The 18130-nt window shown below is 47.0% G+C and overlaps 2 protein-coding genes across 6 annotated transcripts in view; one reads left to right on the top strand and one right to left on the bottom strand.

Moving 5' to 3' along the window:
• pacsin3 (protein kinase C and casein kinase substrate in neurons 3) overlaps nucleotides 1-1983 on the top strand; it is a 28109-nt gene extending 26126 nt beyond the window's left edge. For all 3 annotated transcript variants that reach the window (XM_023951406.1, XM_023951412.1, XM_023951420.1), the window contains one exon: nucleotides 1207-1983. In XM_023951406.1, the coding sequence (XP_023807174.1) occupies nucleotides 1207-1322 (116 nt within the window). In that variant the 3' untranslated portion in view covers nucleotides 1323-1983. The remainder of the gene's footprint in view (nucleotides 1-1206) is intronic.
• A 10234-nt stretch (nucleotides 1984-12217) lies between these two features.
• The window catches only part of LOC101160143 (Golgi apparatus protein 1), a 55349-nt gene continuing 49436 nt past the window's right edge, over nucleotides 12218-18130 (bottom strand). For 2 of the 3 annotated variants that reach the window (XM_023951386.1, XM_023951393.1), the window contains 7 exons: nucleotides 15672-15795; nucleotides 15448-15590; nucleotides 15252-15353; nucleotides 14714-14821; nucleotides 14514-14634; nucleotides 12702-12808; nucleotides 12218-12600 (listed from right to left, as the gene is read on the bottom strand). In XM_023951386.1, the coding sequence (XP_023807154.1) occupies nucleotides 12433-12600; nucleotides 12702-12808; nucleotides 14514-14634; nucleotides 14714-14821; nucleotides 15252-15353; nucleotides 15448-15590; nucleotides 15672-15795 (873 nt within the window). In that variant the 3' untranslated portion in view covers nucleotides 12218-12432. The remainder of the gene's footprint in view (nucleotides 12601-12701; nucleotides 12809-14513; nucleotides 14635-14713; nucleotides 14822-15251; nucleotides 15354-15447; nucleotides 15591-15671; nucleotides 15796-18130) is intronic. The other variant, XM_023951391.1, reaches the window with a different exon arrangement.

The following is an 18130-nucleotide window of genomic DNA, read 5'->3' as shown; positions in this document are numbered from 1 at the left end:
TCTTTTGGGGTCACGGGCTGCTGGAGCCTATCCCTGGACTGTTCGCCAGTCTGTCTCAGGGCCACAATCACACACCCACGTTTTTGGACGCTGGGAGGAAGCTGGAGAAAACCCACGCATGCAGGGGGGGGGGGGGGGACATGCAAACTCCACACAGAAAGGCCCCCCATTGGTGTTCTTCTGCAGGTCCCCCAGCCGTACTTGAACCAGGGTTCTTCTTGCTGTGAGGCAAGAGCGCTAACCACTGCACCACCGTGCCGCCCCTTCTTATCCCTCTATCTGTGAGGGAGGTGGGAGGAAGAGAGGAATTTAGAGCTGAGTGTCGTCTGCATAACAATGGAAGTCAATCTTGTTTTTACGGAGGATCCGACCAAGAGGGAGAAGGTAAATGATAAATAGCAGGGGCCCCAGGACGGAGCCCTGGGGGACACCTGTCTTGACAGGAGCTGTGTGGGAAGTGAATGTTTGTAATGGGTTAAATTGGGTGCAGTCTGAGAGTGGAACCAGTTGAGAGGTATGTTTGTGACGCCTGTGGCGGACAGTCTGTCTAGGACGGTATGAGAGATGCTATGGAAGGCTGAGCTCAGGTCGAGGAAGAGGAGGATGAAGAGTAGGCGGAATCAGCAGCTAGGAGGTCGTGGCTGAATTTGAGGAGAGCCGTTTCTGTGCTGTGAAGAGAGCCAGACTGTTCTGACTGAACACGCGTGGACAGACAGACTGTTCTTCTAAATGATTCTGAGAGAGATGCACACCACGTTGTTCAATGAAAGTCAGTTCACCTGCAGTGTAGAAACATGACTTTATTACCAAGAAACGACAGGAATCATGGGAAGAAGGCTTTGGAGCACAAACACACGTGTGCAGGTGAACATGGATGCACAGGTGACTGTTCAGGTCAATCCTCTGCGGTCACGCTTTGTGCCTCAGAGTTTGACCTTCCTGCATGGAAAAGTAAAACCGTGTCACATGACTCAAAAGCGCCCTCTGCTGTCTGCTAGTGCAAGTTTTATGAAGTTCAAAAATGCACAATCTGACACGGATGGGGGTTTTCCCACATACCTGACACGGCGTGTCACACGGCACACGGAAAACCCCCATCCGTGTCTGATAACAGAAAAACCTAAGAAAGTCAGTTGACAATCCAGAGACTATGAACAATCAAAGCTGCCGTCAGACTTTTTCCGGGACGTCCGTGTTTCTGTCCAGGTGAGCAGCTGCTGAAGCTGGGGGAGGAAGATGAGCAGGGCTGGTGTAAAGGACAGCTGAGCAGTGGGCAGGTGGGCCTCTACCCAGCCAACTACGTTCAAGCCGCCTCCTCCTGATGACGGGCCGCCCTCCTGCCACGATCGACCCGACCCGGTTCAGACCAGAACACTGTGAGTCCGCATGGACCGGGGTCTGCAGACCACAAACCGGGGAAGGTTGGGGTCAGACCGCGGTTAGGCGGGAGGCCGCAGAGGGAAACGTCCGGCCTTCGTCCCTCAGGAGGAGCCGGCTCCACGCCGACCTGTTGTTCCACGTCTCAAAAATGTCCCCTGAGGCCCGAGGCGGCTCGCCTCTTCTGCGTTCAGAGACGGACACTCAAGCCAAGCCGCGCAGCTTCCTGAGGTTTATGTCCATCTAAACGTTTGTGGAACTCCGTTGGACTTTGACCTTTGGTTCTGGGTTTCATGAATTTAAAATTTCAACTTTTTGTGGTTTAGTTTAGATTTGCAATGGACTCTTCCAGCTGGTGCCGCCTTTTTGTTGGAAACGTTGATGGTTTTTACCGTTTTCTTCTTTCCTTTGCAGTCAGTTAAACCGAAGGTGTTGGGGGGGGTCATTTTTTCTCTCATTTCATCGGTTGTCATCCCGCTTCAGGGACTTTCCTTCTCTGCCGCTCTGCTGATGTGAACGTCTAGACTAACCTGTAACCTCTGAATGTGAGGAAGAGGAGGATGGACGCTCTGTCACGCTGAAATAAAGAGCTTTCTGCACCTGGAATGCCGTCTGTCTTCCTGTCTTTTTGGAGTTTCACTCCACATTTCCTGCCTGATTCCTTCTTTGAAGTGTTTGACGTAAACATGTGGGACTGAACACAGACTGATCCAAACTCCAGAACCAGATAATAATCCAGATTATTCCAGTTTCTAATAACTTTTTTGAGACGGTAACCCTTGTTCTATCCTAGGCACTTTAACTTTGGGAGTGGGGTCATCTAGACCCACTAGACAGTTGGGTCATCTAGACCCACTAGACAGTTGGGTCATCTAGACCCACTAGACAGTGCTCTGAACCTTTTTTCTTCAATGATTTGTGATCTTCACTGGTGTCCATGGATTACATGAAATCTTTCCACCTTTATCCACCTTTGTCATGGTAGGGGGGACACCTCAATGGAAGGGGGGGGGGGTGTTAATTAAGCACAGGGGTTGCTTTATGAATAAACTAAAATGGGTTTTAGGAATATTACAGACCAGTTTCCTCATGAAAAAGGACAGTTCTGTCAGCGGGACTGCAGGCTCTTCATGAGTGAATCCTGAAGCGCTCAAATCCAAAGACGCCTTTGTTTCATCTACAGAAAATATGCTGCAGGTCAGTAAGTCTGTTGAAGTCTCTGAAACTGGTGGGTAAGTCCTGCTTTCATGCATGAAGCTCTTCAGCACTACAAGCACCATGATGTCGCAGTGAAGCAACAACTTTCCTGTCAGACTTTGACTCTGCACTTTGTTCCACTAAACGCTGAGCTTGGTCTGTAACGTTTGTCATAGGAACACAGAATGTGAAACCAGAATCCAGGAAATCCCAACGTTTGATTATTAAAGAATTGAATGCAGCAGAAAATGAGGCTTATTCTCCTAAAAATCCAACAGTAAATACTCAGCGCTTCATTCACTTTGGACCTTTCTTAGAAGTTCTTTAGTCACATTCACACTGACGGCAGCAGAACACTTGGGACAAACAGCAGGTACAGCTGACTGTTACATAAGGTTTTAGTATTTTTACAAATACTTTCAGGTTCTCGAGGGTTCTAGCCACTTTCTGGACCTCAAAGGGAGTTGAAAGTCTGTGTTTTCCAACAAAACCCCCCAAACATCTTTGCTCTGGAGAAGATCCGCATGGAGCAATGGACCAAAACAGCAGCCACAGTGCAAAGGCCTACAGGAGACCTTTGACCTCTGCCATTACCCACACTACAAAATACTGAAGGGGGGTTTTGGGAAAACTCTTGGCTGCGGAAGATGTGAGCAGGTGACCAGGTGGAGAGGCGGGTGGGGGCGGGGCTTAGACTCACCCCTTATGATTCCAGACCCCCACCAAACTAACAGCTGCTTCCTAATAATAAATATTCCTCATCCATAGAATGAATCTACTTTATTGGGTCGACTGGATTTTATGAAAAGGTAAAGAAAAACTAGAAAGGAGTCTGCATCCAAGTGAATCTGTTTCCATCATCTTCCTCATCTGAACTCTGGTGTTTGACAGACAAAAGGAAAATGGAGAAAAGATCAAAGGAAACATCAGCGTCCAGATTAGAAAGAAGAAAAACACCCCAAGGATGAAGGAATGCAGGCGGGGGCCAAATGAACACTCACTAGGGGCCAAATACGACCACATGTACTGATGGAGGGGTAATATATGAAGCAACATTTGGTTAATGGTACAGACTCTGAAAGATAATAATGGAGGATGTGTAAAGGAAGGACAGAGGGAAGACTGTCACCAAGTTTCAGAAACCTTCAAGGGTAGAGATTAAAAAGGAAAGACATCCACCACTTAATGAAGTAATAAAACAGATCTTTCAAAATCTTTTACTCAGATGTGTTGAGATCAATGCCCACTTTTTCTTTTGTCTTCTTTATGTTTCTTCAAACTTAGTAAAGTTTGACAGCTCGTGGCTTGACGACTCGCGCCCCCAGCCGTCCCCCCAACTTCATCTGAAGCTCGTCTGCTGGACTTTACATGTGTAGTTGTAGCGTTAGATAAGTTCATTCTTCTCTAAGAGTTCTGGTAAATGCCTGTCCGTCCTGGGGGAGGATCCCTCCTTCATGTGGACACCCCTGAGGTTTCTTCGTTTTTTCCAGGTTCCGTTTTTTTTAGGAGTTTTTCCTTACAGAGAAGGGGGGTCTAAGGGCAGGGATGTCCAGTTTAGTCAGTTTAAAGTTTTAGTATTATTCTATTGAATTCTATGCATTTATGATCCTTTTTAATTGTATGTTTACTTTACAATTACAGGCACAAGGCCCACGGAGACGACTGTTGTTGTGAAGGTGGGCTATAGAAATAAAATTGAAAGTCTCCCTCCCACAATCTGAAGCCCACAATTGGTCTGCATGGGTGTGTGTTGCAGTAACATAAGCATGAATGCCACCAAGTAGCTGCTGGTTCATGGTTTATCCCTTGTGCTATCATTGAAGCAAAAAGGTCCAGCGCACTGTCCAGTGGGTCTAGATGACCCAACGTTAAAGTGACGTTTTTAGGCTAAGTCATAAAACCTGTGTCGGGTTCTGCAGAGGGCGGGGCTTGTATGAGGTAGGAGGGTTGGGGGCGTGTCCAGTGTTTGTCCAGGGCACCGCCTCTGTTTCAGCTCACCCGGGTGGTTTTAGCGGTATGCTAATGAAAGGGACGCATGGGAAACGAGAGATAAATCATCTATGTATCCATAAAAAAAGCATCCGATGGGATTTTTGGACTTTTTGGCTTTCAAAATAAGTCAAAGATTTGAAAACTGCAGACAATTTTATTAAATTAATTAACTAATTCTGTACAATAAACCTCATCCTCACAATGATTAATTTTTTTTCATTTCACATGGAGTAGTTTATGAAAACTGCCCAAAAATTACATTTGTACAGTTTAAAACTTGAAAAAACATTTTGTTCTTGCACAGGTGAAACCAAGTGAGGAGAAAAAACTGTTCTGATGGTCAGACGTCCTTTCCTCTGTAAAAAAAATATTTTCTGAAGGAACAATAAACACTTGAATTCTGATTCACGACTCGATCATATTTGTGAAAGATTTCTTTGTTCTTCATCAACGATTTTCTAAAATACTTTTATATGATTTCAAATAGGAGCTTTATGTAGGAGAATAAACCAACGATCAGTCCAACCAACGATCAGTCAAACCAAAGATCAGTCAACCCAACGATCAGTCCAACCAACGATCAGTCAAACCAAAGATCAGTTAAACCAAAGATCGGTCAAACCAAAGATCGGTCAAACCAAAGATCGGTCAAACCAACGATCGGTTAAACCAAAGATCAGTCAAACCAAAGATCAGTCAAACCAACGATCAGTCAAACCAAAGATCGGTCAAACCAAAGATCGGTCAAACCAAAGATCGGTCAAACCAAAGATCGGTCAAACCAACGATCGGTTAAACCAAAGATCAGTCCAACCAACGATCAGTCAAACCAAAGATCGGTCAAACCAAAGATCGGTCAAACCAATGATCGGTCAAACCAAAGATCGGTCAAACCAACGATCAGTCCAACCAACGATCAGTCAAACCAAAGATCAGTCAACCCAACGATCAGTCCAACCAACGATCAGTCAAACCAAAGATCAGTTAAACCAAAGATCGGTCAAACCAAAGATCGGTCAAACCAACGATCGGTTAAACCAAAGATCAGTCAAACCAAAGATCAGTCAAACCAACGATCAGTCAAACCAAAGATCAGTCAAACCAAAGATCAGTCCAACCAACGATCAGTCCAACCAAAGATCAGTCAACCCAAAGATCAGTCAACCCAACGATCAGTCAACCCAACGATCAGTCAACCCAACGATCAGTCCAACCAATGATCAGTCGAACCAACGATCAGTCAAACCAAAGATCAGTCAAACCAAAGATCGGTCAAACCAAAGATCAGTCAACCCAACGATCAGTCCAACCAACGATCAGTCAAACCAAAGATCAGTTAAACCAAAGATCGGTCAAACCAAAGATCGGTCAAACCAACGATCGGTTAAACCAAAGATCGGTCAAACCAAAGATCAGTCAACCCAACGATCAGTCCAACCAACGATCAGTCAAACCAAAGATCAGTTAAACCAAAGATCGGTCAAACCAAAGATCGGTCAAACCAACGATCGGTTAAACCAAAGATCAGTCAAACCAAAGATCAGTCAAACCAAAGATCAGTCAAACCAAAGATCTGTTAAACCAAAGATCGGTCAAACCAACGATCAGTCCAACCAACGATCAGTCCAACCAACGATCAGTCCAACCAAAGATCAGTCCAACCAAAGATCAGTCCAACCAAAGATCAGTCCAACCAAAGATCAGTCCAACCAAAGATCAGTCCAACCAAAGATCAGTCAAACCAAAGATCTGTTAAATCAAAGATCGGTCAAACCAAAGATCGGTTAAACCAAAGATCAGTCCAACCAACGATCAGTCCAACCAACGATCAGTCCAACCAAAGATCAGTCCAACCAAAGATCAGTCCAACCAAAGATCAGTCCAACCAAAGATCAGTCCAACCAAAGATCAGTCAAACCAAAGATCTGTTAAACCAAAGATCGGTCAAACCAACGATCGGTCAAACCAACGATCAGTCCAACCAACGATCAGTCCAACCAACGATCAGTCCAACCAACGATCAGTCCAACCAAAGATCAGTCCAACCAAAGATCAGTCAAACCAACGATCAGTCCAACCAACGATCAGTCCAACCAATGATCAGTCCAACCAAAGATCAGTCCAACCAAAGATCAGTCCAACGAACGATCAGTCAACCCAAAGATCAGTCAACCCAAAGATCAGTCAAACCAAAGATCAGTCAAACCAAAGATCAGTCAAACCAAAGATCGGTCAAACCAACGATCAGTCAACCCAAAGATCAGTCAAACCAACGATCAGTCAAACCAAAGATCAGTCAAACCAAAGATCAGTCAAACCAAAGATCAGTCAACCCAACGATCAGTCCAACCAACGATCAGTCAAACCAAAGATCAGTTAAACCAAAGATCGGTCAAACCAAAGATCGGTCAAACCAAAGATCGGTCAAACCAACGATCGGTTAAACCAAAGATCAGTCAAACCAAAGATCAGTCAAACCAACGATCAGTCAAACCAAAGATCGGTCAAACCAAAGATCGGTCAAACCAAAGATCGGTCAAACCAAAGATCGGTCAAACCAACGATCGGTTAAACCAAAGATCAGTCCAACCAACGATCAGTCAAACCAAAGATCGGTCAAACCAAAGATCGGTCAAACCAATGATCGGTCAAACCAAAGATCGGTCAAACCAACGATCAGTCCAACCAACGATCAGTCAAACCAAAGATCAGTCAACCCAACGATCAGTCCAACCAACGATCAGTCAAACCAAAGATCAGTTAAACCAAAGATCGGTCAAACCAAAGATCGGTCAAACCAAAGATCGGTCAAACCAACGATCGGTTAAACCAAAGATCAGTCAAACCAAAGATCAGTCAAACCAACGATCAGTCAAACCAAAGATCGGTCAAACCAAAGATCGGTCAAACCAAAGATCGGTCAAACCAACGATCGGTTAAACCAAAGATCAGTCCAACCAACGATCAGTCAAACCATAGATCGGTCAAACCAAAGATCGGTCAAACCAATGATCGGTCAAACCAAAGATCGGTCAAACCAACGATCAGTCCAACCAACGATCAGTCAAACCAAAGATCAGTCAACCCAACGATCAGTCCAACCAACGATCAGTCAAACCAAAGATCAGTTAAACCAAAGATCGGTCAAACCAAAGATCGGTCAAACCAACGATCGGTTAAACCAAAGATCAGTCAAACCAAAGATCAGTCAAACCAACGATCAGTCAACCCAAAGATCAGTCAAACCAACGATCAGTCAAACCAACGATCAGTCAAACCAAAGATCAGTCAAACCAAAGATCAGTCAACCCAACGATCAGTCCAACCAACGATCAGTCAAACCAAAGATCAGTTAAACCAAAGATCGGTCAAACCAAAGATCGGTCAAACCAAAGATCGGTCAAACCAACGATCGGTTAAACCAAAGATCAGTCAAACCAAAGATCAGTCAAACCAACGATCAGTCAAACCAAAGATCGGTCAAACCAAAGATCGGTCAAACCAAAGATCGGTCAAACCAAAGATCGGTCAAACCAACGATCGGTTAAACCAAAGATCAGTCCAACCAACGATCAGTCAAACCAAAGATCGGTCAAACCAAAGATCGGTCAAACCAATGATCGGTCAAACCAAAGATCGGTCAAACCAACGATCAGTCCAACCAACGATCAGTCAAACCAAAGATCAGTCAACCCAACGATCAGTCCAACCAACGATCAGTCAAACCAAAGATCAGTTAAACCAAAGATCGGTCAAACCAAAGATCGGTCAAACCAACGATCGGTTAAACCAAAGATCAGTCAAACCAAAGATCAGTCAAACCAACGATCAGTCAAACCAAAGATCAGTCAAACCAAAGATCAGTCCAACCAACGATCAGTCCAACCAAAGATCAGTCAACCCAAAGATCAGTCAACCCAACGATCAGTCAACCCAACGATCAGTCAACCCAACGATCAGTCCAACCAATGATCAGTCGAACCAACGATCAGTCAAACCAAAGATCAGTCAAACCAAAGATCGGTCAAACCAAAGATCAGTCAACCCAACGATCAGTCCAACCAACGATCAGTCAAACCAAAGATCAGTTAAACCAAAGATCGGTCAAACCAAAGATCGGTCAAACCAACGATCGGTTAAACCAAAGATCGGTCAAACCAAAGATCAGTCAACCCAACGATCAGTCCAACCAACGATCAGTCAAACCAAAGATCAGTTAAACCAAAGATCGGTCAAACCAAAGATCGGTCAAACCAACGATCGGTTAAACCAAAGATCAGTCAAACCAAAGATCAGTCAAACCAAAGATCAGTCAAACCAAAGATCTGTTAAACCAAAGATCGGTCAAACCAACGATCAGTCCAACCAACGATCAGTCCAACCAACGATCAGTCCAACCAAAGATCAGTCCAACCAAAGATCAGTCCAACCAAAGATCAGTCCAACCAAAGATCAGTCCAACCAAAGATCAGTCCAACCAAAGATCAGTCAAACCAAAGATCTGTTAAATCAAAGATCGGTCAAACCAAAGATCGGTTAAACCAAAGATCAGTCCAACCAACGATCAGTCCAACCAACGATCAGTCCAACCAAAGATCAGTCCAACCAAAGATCAGTCCAACCAAAGATCAGTCCAACCAAAGATCAGTCCAACCAAAGATCAGTCAAACCAAAGATCTGTTAAACCAAAGATCGGTCAAACCAACGATCGGTCAAACCAACGATCAGTCCAACCAACGATCAGTCCAACCAACGATCAGTCCAACCAACGATCAGTCCAACCAAAGATCAGTCCAACCAAAGATCAGTCAAACCAACGATCAGTCCAACCAACGATCAGTCCAACCAATGATCAGTCCAACCAAAGATCAGTCCAACCAAAGATCAGTCCAACGAACGATCAGTCAACCCAAAGATCAGTCAACCCAAAGATCAGTCAAACCAAAGATCAGTCAAACCAAAGATCAGTCAAACCAAAGATCGGTCAAACCAACGATCAGTCAACCCAAAGATCAGTCAAACCAACGATCAGTCAAACCAAAGATCAGTCAAACCAAAGATCAGTCAAACCAAAGATCAGTCAAACCAAAGATCAGTCAACCCAAAGATCAGTCAACCCAAAGATCAGTCAACCCAACGATCAGTCCAACCAAAGATCAGTCAACCCAAAGATCAGTCAACCCAAAGATCAGTCAAACCAAAGATCAGTCAAACCAAAGATCAGTCAAACCAAAGATCAGTCAAACCAAAGATCAGTCAAACCAAAGATCAGTCAAACCAATGATCAGTCAAACCAAAGATCAGTCCAACCAAAGATCAGTCCAACCAACGATCAGTCAACCCAAAGATCAGTCAACCCAAAGATCAGTCAAACCAAAGATCAGTCAAACCAATGATCAGTCAACCCAAAGATCGGTCAAACCAAAGATCGGTCAAACCAAAGATCGGTCCAACCAACGATCAGTCCAACCAACGATCAGTCAAACCAAAGATCAGTCAAACCAACGATCAGTCAACCCAAAGATCGGTCAAACCAAAGATCGGTCAAACCAAAGATCGGTCAAACCAACGATCGGTCCAACCAAAGATCAGTCCAACCAAAGATCAGTCCAACCAAAGATCAGTCCAACCAACGATCAGTCAAACCAAAGATCAGTCAAACCAACGATCAGTCAACCCAAAGATCGGTCAAACCAAAGATCGGTCAAACCAAAGATCGGTCAAACCAACGATCGGTCCAACCAAAGATCAGTCCAACCAAAGATCAGTCAACCCAAAGATCAGTCAAACCAAAGATCAGTCAAACCAAAGATCAGTCAAACCAAAGATCAGTCAAACCAAAGATCAGTCACTCCAAACCTTTCAGCCCAACAGGCACAAAACAGCAGGGGGTTCCTCGTTTTTCCTCTGCAGGCATCGGCGTTCAAACCCTCCCCTTGCTGTGGCCTTTAAACAGCTCAAATGACTGTAAAGAATCCTGCAAACCTTTTAAATGGTCAAACAATTCTGTATTGTTCCATATCTAAACAGTTCTGATCTGTGAACTTACTTTTCCGTCAGTTTTCACTGAAAGAGGAGCTGCTTCTGCAGCAGAAACACGGGACAGACGCTGATCCATGAGCCACATCACGTGTTGCTAAATTCCTAAAGTCTTCCAGAGTCCTGAGCAAATGTATTAGACTGTATTGGTCTCTTACTTCACGCCATCTTTTAAATGTTATTTTCAACCCTTTAGATTCATTCCTGGTATAAGAGAAGTGAGACATGGTTCCGGTCTGGACCCGAAACATTTGTCCTCCTGGATTTCTTCATGGGGGGGCCTTGCAGTATGAGAGTCTGTGGCCGAGTCTGCAGAGAGAACCGGACTCAGACTCTCTGCCTGCTCTTAGTCTGTTTGCAGATGATGTTGTCCTTTGAACTTCATGACCCAGATCTTCTGCAGTGTCTGGTACTGACCCGGTACTGTTCTGATAACAAGTTAGTCCAATAAAAGGGAACAAATCAGTTCCTTTTAGGAGAAAATCCTTTTTAATTTAACTCCTGAATCTTTGAAAAAACAAATTAAAGCTGCAACTTCCATCTTTTCTGGAAACCAAAACCAGGTTAAAATCTTAAAAAATGTTCAACGTTAGTACAAATGAAGAGAATGAAAAAGCAGAGTAAACAACCTTCTGGACATGATCTGAATGAGAAGTGAAGTGCTGAAAGTTTTATTCTGATGCTGAGAAAACCTCAGGAAGAGCAGCTTCTTCACAGCATTGCTGCTTTCAGACTGTGACCTTTCTAAAGTTGTCTTCATGCTTTGCTTTTCATTTTTATAAGTCGGCTTTGTCAAGATTAATAACTTCTAAAACGCTTTCTAGTCAAATGAGGAGATTGGCTGCTTTAGTTTTTCAGGGAACTGTTATTGAAATGATTCAGTTCAGACTAGTTTGGACATAAAAAGCCTCTGAAACGTCACAACTGGTCTGAACTTCAATAATTAGAGGGAATATTTCAATAAAACTGTCTTTTAGTCTTTCTTACGATAAGGAACATTCCAGTGTCTTTGGCCTCAAACTGGGCAGATCAAATCCGGGACAATCTGGGGTCGTTTCTGACTCGACCTGCGTCTGCTGACAGTGAGACTCGCTTTGGACATGCTTTTCTGGAGCTGGACGCACGACAAAAGCAAAGGACGGCCTCTTTACAAACCAAGGCATCAACAATCATCCAGACGGGAGCAAAACGGAGCAAAACGGAGCAGAAGAATAAATAAAACACAATCAAACATGTCCGTCACGTGTTTGGTGAGAATCGGCTTGACTCTGGTTTCCAGTCCTCACCAGGCCTGAAGGTTTTTGGAAACGTACAGTGGGGGGCGGGGGGTCCACGCTAAAGTCAGGCGTCAGCAGACAGAGTCTCTGCTTGAACTCACCAAAAGCCTCAGCAAAGGGGGGGCGGGTGTGAAAGCGGCAGCTCATCTGGTGGAATGCTGCTGGAAGGCCACGCCTCCCCAGCAGCAGCTGGAAGGCCACGCCTCCCCAGCAGCAGCTGGAAGGCCACGCCTCCCCAGCAGCAGCTGGAAGGCCACGCCTCCCCAGCAGCAGCTGGAAGGCCACGCCTCCCCAGCAGCAGCTGGAAGGCCACGCCTCCCCAGCAGCAGCTGGAAGGCCACGCCTCCCCAGCAGCAGCTGGAAGGCCACGCCTCCCCAGCAGCAGCTGGAAGGCCACGCCTCCCCAGCAGCAGCTGGAAACAGATGGGCGGAGCTACCAGTGCGGAGCGCTTGTGTTTTAGGTTTAGATTGTGATGTTGGCGCCGTGCAGACCGAGCCTCGGGGGGGGGGGCGGATACAGAAAGAGTCCGGTCTTGTCAGAGCTCTTTCTTTACCGGTCCTTCAGTTCTCTCGTCACTCGCTTCGTTATCCGGCCGCACAGCAGCCCCACCAGGAAGAGGACGCACACGCTGAGCGCCACCATGAAGAGGAGGTAGTTCTTGGAGGGCGACGTCATCACCTGCACCGCCAGGTCTGAGAAGCCCTCGGCTGGCGCCACCTGCAGACCAAACAGAAGAAACCCGTTTTAGAGAAGCACGTCGCACAGACTGGAACCACCTGACATGGAGCTGTGGAAAGGGGCGGGGCTAGCGCTGTGACCTTTGCAGCGTAGCTCCACATGTCGATGCGGTCTTGAAGTCTTTTCTTGCACTCGGGCTGCAGACGGACTCGCTTGACTTGCAAGGCCTCCATGAGACACGACATCTCTGAGTGACAGAAGTGCCAGAGAACTTTAAAGCATCACAACCAAACACAGAAACATCAAACCATAGATGTTAACAATGAGATTCGTTTTCATCCACCAAATCAGCTGCTGCAGCTGTGGAGAAGGAGAATATTCTGGAACCTAACTGCTGGTCTGAGATCAGATAGAAAACTAAATCCTCATGTCTCAGAGATGACCAAAGACTGAGGAAGAAGAGTTGTCCACCTCTTTTTCAGAGCCTGACAATATCCAAAGATTTGGAGAAACTGGAGGAATCTCTGTGCGTCAGGGACTAGACCTGTATTGGTGGTCTTTGGACCCTCAGAGTCTGCATCCCACTGTTTCAAGGACATTCCTAACTGAGCCAGAACCCTTGTAGAAACCTCTGAGGGTAAACCCAACCCACTGCAGGGGCAGGAAAGCAGTCTCTGCCCCCTACAGTAGGACGAGGAAGAAGCAGCTTTACAGCAGCGCAGCTTCATCCTGGAAGTCTGGACTGACCTGCAGCGGGTGCAGCAAACATCTGGAGCTCCATGAAAGACGCCTTTCATGGAGCTCCAGATGTGACTGAACATCTGTCAGTAGCTGCGTTTCCATGGAGAAAGTAATGACATGAAGGTCTGATCAGGATGAAATGCGTCATGTCAACACGGCGTTCAGAACATTCTGCCCCGATCAGCATTTATTCTGATGGAGATAGCTGGTTCTGCTGATTGTTGATCTGACTGTGGTTCATGGAAACACTTCATTCTGATCCTGGGTCACTGCTGCTCTGGTTTACGTCACGCATAGACGTGTGGCTCCAGAGGAGGCTTTGGACCGCAAACAGGACCGACCGGCTGGTCCGCGACGCCCGGTGCGACGGAAGCCCCCGGGAGGGAGCGCCCCCCCAGGGAGGGGCTTCGTGCCTCCTGACGTCTGGACCCTGCTCGGTCCAGGCTCAGCTGCCGGTGGACCGAGTCTCTGAGCAGAGCAGCTGGACTTCTAACTTTGTGATGAGGGGAGGATGCTGTGTTACGTGTGGGACGCTTCAGACTGCCATCCGTCCCGCCGCTCTAGGAGAACGAGCTGCTGGACTCAGGAGAACCGGGTCTCCCGGTAGAACCGTGTGTCCGGGCAGAGCTCGGACCGTCAGCTCACAGCGGCTTTGGGGCGGTGTGTGAGCCTAAAGCAGAAATGCTGCTAACAATCACCTGGATTTGTGTTTCCTGTCGTGTCCCGACAAAATAAAGGCTGATGTTATTCCACATATTAACGTGCAGCCAGGATGCAGATTGCAGCGTTTTATGTTCATCAGAGGCTAAATGTTGTTAGCGCCCGTTAGCCTCTCTTAGTCCTGGCTTCTTCCACAGAGAAATCACTGACCACACGGATTAAATTCAAATGATGAGCGAACAGACGCTTCATAATAACCGTAACATTAATAAAAGCACGTTTGGAAGATCGTCTCGTATAATACGGAGCTGCAGCTCGGCTCGTTTACAGCAGGACGGGTCTCCTCTTCCGGTATTTTAGAGAGAAGTGCGGATGTCCAAATGATTTATTCCCACTGAGAGCGTGTGAACGTTTGTTCTAATCAGGTTCTTCTGGGTCCATCTACACGGTTGGATTCTAATCTATGATGCCATCACAACATTCTGCACATGGAACCGCGGCATGTGAGCCAACTGCAGCTGCTCTGCACTGAAGCATCATGGGAAACCCACGTCGGCCCCTCCCAGGCGTGACGGCCGCACAGTGGTGCTTCAGGTCCAAAGCACAGGCAGTGTGGAGGACGGGGTCCACGAAGATGTCGGCTTTACTCTCCTTCAGCATGTTCAGCACCTCCTGCAGACAAACGCCACGGCTCATGACTCCGCCCTCATCTTCACAGAGACGTGACGACCTTTCCCGGACGTCAGTTTACCTTTTTGCAGTCGTCGTGTTTGACCTTGAGGAGGTTGACCTTCAGGCATTCCTCCACCTGACCCATCTGCTCCTGAGCAGCCGCCTCCTCGGCACAGAGGCTGGAGATCTGCAGGTGGAAGCAGCAAAGTTCAGAGCAAAGCATTCTGGGGGATTCTTCCTGAACAGAGACGCCCAATCAGGAGGAGCACCGTCACGGAAACGTGCAGCTGGGATAGGCTCCAGCAACCCTAAAGGCTTTAGGGAGAAAAAGATGTGAGGAAGAGCTGAGGGCCATGGATGCAGGGGGGGGGGGCTTCCCTATAGACTATCAGCTCATGTTGGGGGGGGGGGGGGGGGGGGGGGCTTATGGTCAAAGACACACTTAACGGGAACACGACTTAAACTGCTGCTTCCAGATCTTTGTAATATTTTGGGATTTTCTCTTTGTTCAACATGAAACATTCCTTCAGAAACAGGAAGTTGAATCCATTTGTTTCATGACATCAACCACAGAGCGTCTACACCTCCCACTGTGGAAACATTTTGTTTTCTTTTACCTCTTCAGAGCAGTGCACCTTCAGCTGGGGGTCCAGTCTGTAGTCGAGTGCAGACTCCTGGAGAATCACCCGGATCTGGTCTTCACAATCTGAAGACAGCTTCTGAACAAAAGCCAAAACAGAGCCTGTAGCTTCACACCACGGATGTTTCCCCTTCAGTTCCTGCAGCGGCCCGGCCCAGGTGGATGTGTCTCACCTGGTCTGCGTACTTCAGTTTAAGGCAGGAGATGACCTGACCCTCCAGCTCAGAGTCCTCACTCGCTTTATTCAGGATGGACTTGCAGAACTTGGGAATGTCGACTCTACAAGCTTTTCTCAGGACGGGGTTGAGCCTGTAGTCTGGAAGAGGCAGAGGAGGAAGATGAAGGCAGCGGCGGACTTCAGCTGCTGCATGTTTTCCACCTGTTTCCAGGTGTTTACCTGTATTTTGGGTGATTTGTCTCTTGGTGATCATTTGCTTGCACTTGGGATCCATCAGCTCGCTGTTCTTGTTCTGCTTCAGGCACTGCAGGATGTTCCTGGCGTCTGCTTCAGTGCAGAAACGCTGCAGGAGCAGTTCAGGACCCCGTTAGCCACCACACCCACTGAGGCACGGTTAAAGGACGCCACAGCTGCTGTAACCGGGCAACGGGTGCTGTCGCTATGACAACAAGGTGACACTAAACATCCATTGTGGAGGACAATGGCAGAGCCTGCCAGGTTTTCTCCGTTGATGTGGAAACATCAAGCTTTCAGACGTCTGAGAGGATGAGGACTGATGAGGCCACTGATATTCAGGGTAAAGCAGCCCCTCTGTCTAGCTGGAAAAGTGTTGTTTCTTTATGTACAACACTCAGTTTCAGGAAGAAAATTCTCTGATCAGTTTGAGTCAAACGTCATTTTAAAAAGAGAAGGAAACAGACCAGCATCAGCAGGATTGTTCACACAGATCTAACCGTGATCTTGATTGGGCAGACAGATGAAAATAACCAAAATAATGAACTGAAGGTATTTTTCAGAGATGATGATGGAAAAAGGTATAATGTCATATTTGGTTGAGGGGCTTAGAGCACCAAGCAGCTCATACATCCAGACCAGGGGTCTCCAACCTGAACCTCTCAAAGATCCATGTGGATCAGTTTCCCACTGAGATGAAAGCACAGGGAGCCAAAACACTAGATGATGTTTTTGCTGATATATCACCATTTGGTGATACTTGTATTGATTCAAAATGCTGTCATGATATTGATTTAATTACATTATTTTTAGTCTTAATGTTTCCTTTGATCTTTTGTCCATTTTCCACAACCGTGAATAGACTTTTCTGTCTGTCAAACACTAGAGTGAAGATGATGGAAACAGATCCACTTTGATGCAGACTCCATCTATTTATGTATTTTATTTAAATCCAGTAGACCCAATAAATGATATTCATTTTATGGATGACAACTATGTTTTATTAGGAAGCAGCTGTTAGTTTGTCTGGAATCATAAGCGGTGAGTCTAAGCCCCGCCCCAACCCTATACCTGTTCATTGTTTTACCCTGCATGCAACCCCCCCCCCCAGGAAACTGTCCTACACAGACAGATCAACATACGGTCATCGTAGCAGGAAGGTGACAGGATAGTGGGGGCGCCCTGAACCACACCTCACTCTGACTTTTGCTACAATGCCTGCAATATCCTGACTGTGCAGTAACTCAATATTTATAATGCTGCGCTCACAGCAACTTATCTCATTCCATTCTATTTTATCCACAAATATTTAATATTTACCAGTTCTGTACATTTTGTTCATTTTTTGTTAAGAGTGTAAATACAGTATTTCTATTTCTATTTTATTTCTATTTTTATTTTATTTAACTTCTTCACTCCAAAGCTGCTGCAATTTCATTGTATCCTCATGTACAATGACAATAAATGATTCTGATTCTGATTATGAAATGGGGGGTTTTAGTCTAGCGGGATAGGAGGATTTTTTTTTGGGGGGGGGGCACTCACGTGTCCCCTACCAGATCACCACTGACTGTCTTATTAGAAAAACTTTCCATCCCATAACAGACTCTGGTTGGCGTTCACAGCTGCAGACACGCCCCCTCCACGTTCACAGCTGCAGACACGCCCCCTCCACGTTCACAGCTGCAGACACGCCCCCTCCACGTTCACAGCTGCTGACACACCCCCTCCACGTTCACAGCTGCAGACACGCCCCCTCCACGTTCACAGCTGCAGACACGCCCCCTCCACGTTCACAGCTGCAGACACGCCCCCTCCACGTTCACAGCTGCAGACACGCCCCCTCCACGTTCACAGCTGCAGACACGCCCCCTCCACGTTCACAGTTGCAGACACGCCCCCTCCACGTTCACAGCTGCAGACACGCCCCCTCCACGTTCACAGCTGCAGACACGCCCCCTCCACGTTCACAGTTGCAGACACGCCCCCTCCACGTTCACAGCTGCAGACACGCCCCCTCCACGTTCACAGCTGCAGACACGCCCCCTCCACGTTCACAGCTGCAGACACGCCCCCTCCACGTTCACAGTTGCAGACACGCCCCCTCCACGTTCACAGTTGCAGACACACTCCCTCCACGTTCACAGCTGCAGACACGCCCCCTCCACGTTCACAGTTGCAGACACGCCCCCTCCACGTTCACAGTTGCAGACACGCCCCCTCCACGTTCACAGTTGCAGACACACTCCCTCCACGTTCACAGCTGCAGACACGCCCCCTCCACGTTCACAGCTGCAGACACGCCCCCTCCACGTTCACAGTTGCAGACACGCCCCCTCCACGTTCACAGTTGCAGACACGCCCCCTCCACGTTCACAGTTGCAGACACACTCCCTCCACGTTCACAGCTGCAGACACGCCCCCTCCACGTTCACAGTTGCAGA

This window comes from Oryzias latipes, chromosome 3, assembly GCF_002234675.1.
Source record: "Oryzias latipes chromosome 3, ASM223467v1".
Lineage (NCBI taxonomy): Eukaryota > Metazoa > Chordata > Actinopteri > Beloniformes > Adrianichthyidae > Oryzias > Oryzias latipes.
The sequence above is the reverse complement of the archived record's forward strand: the minus strand, read 5'-3'. Positions and strand labels throughout refer to the sequence as shown.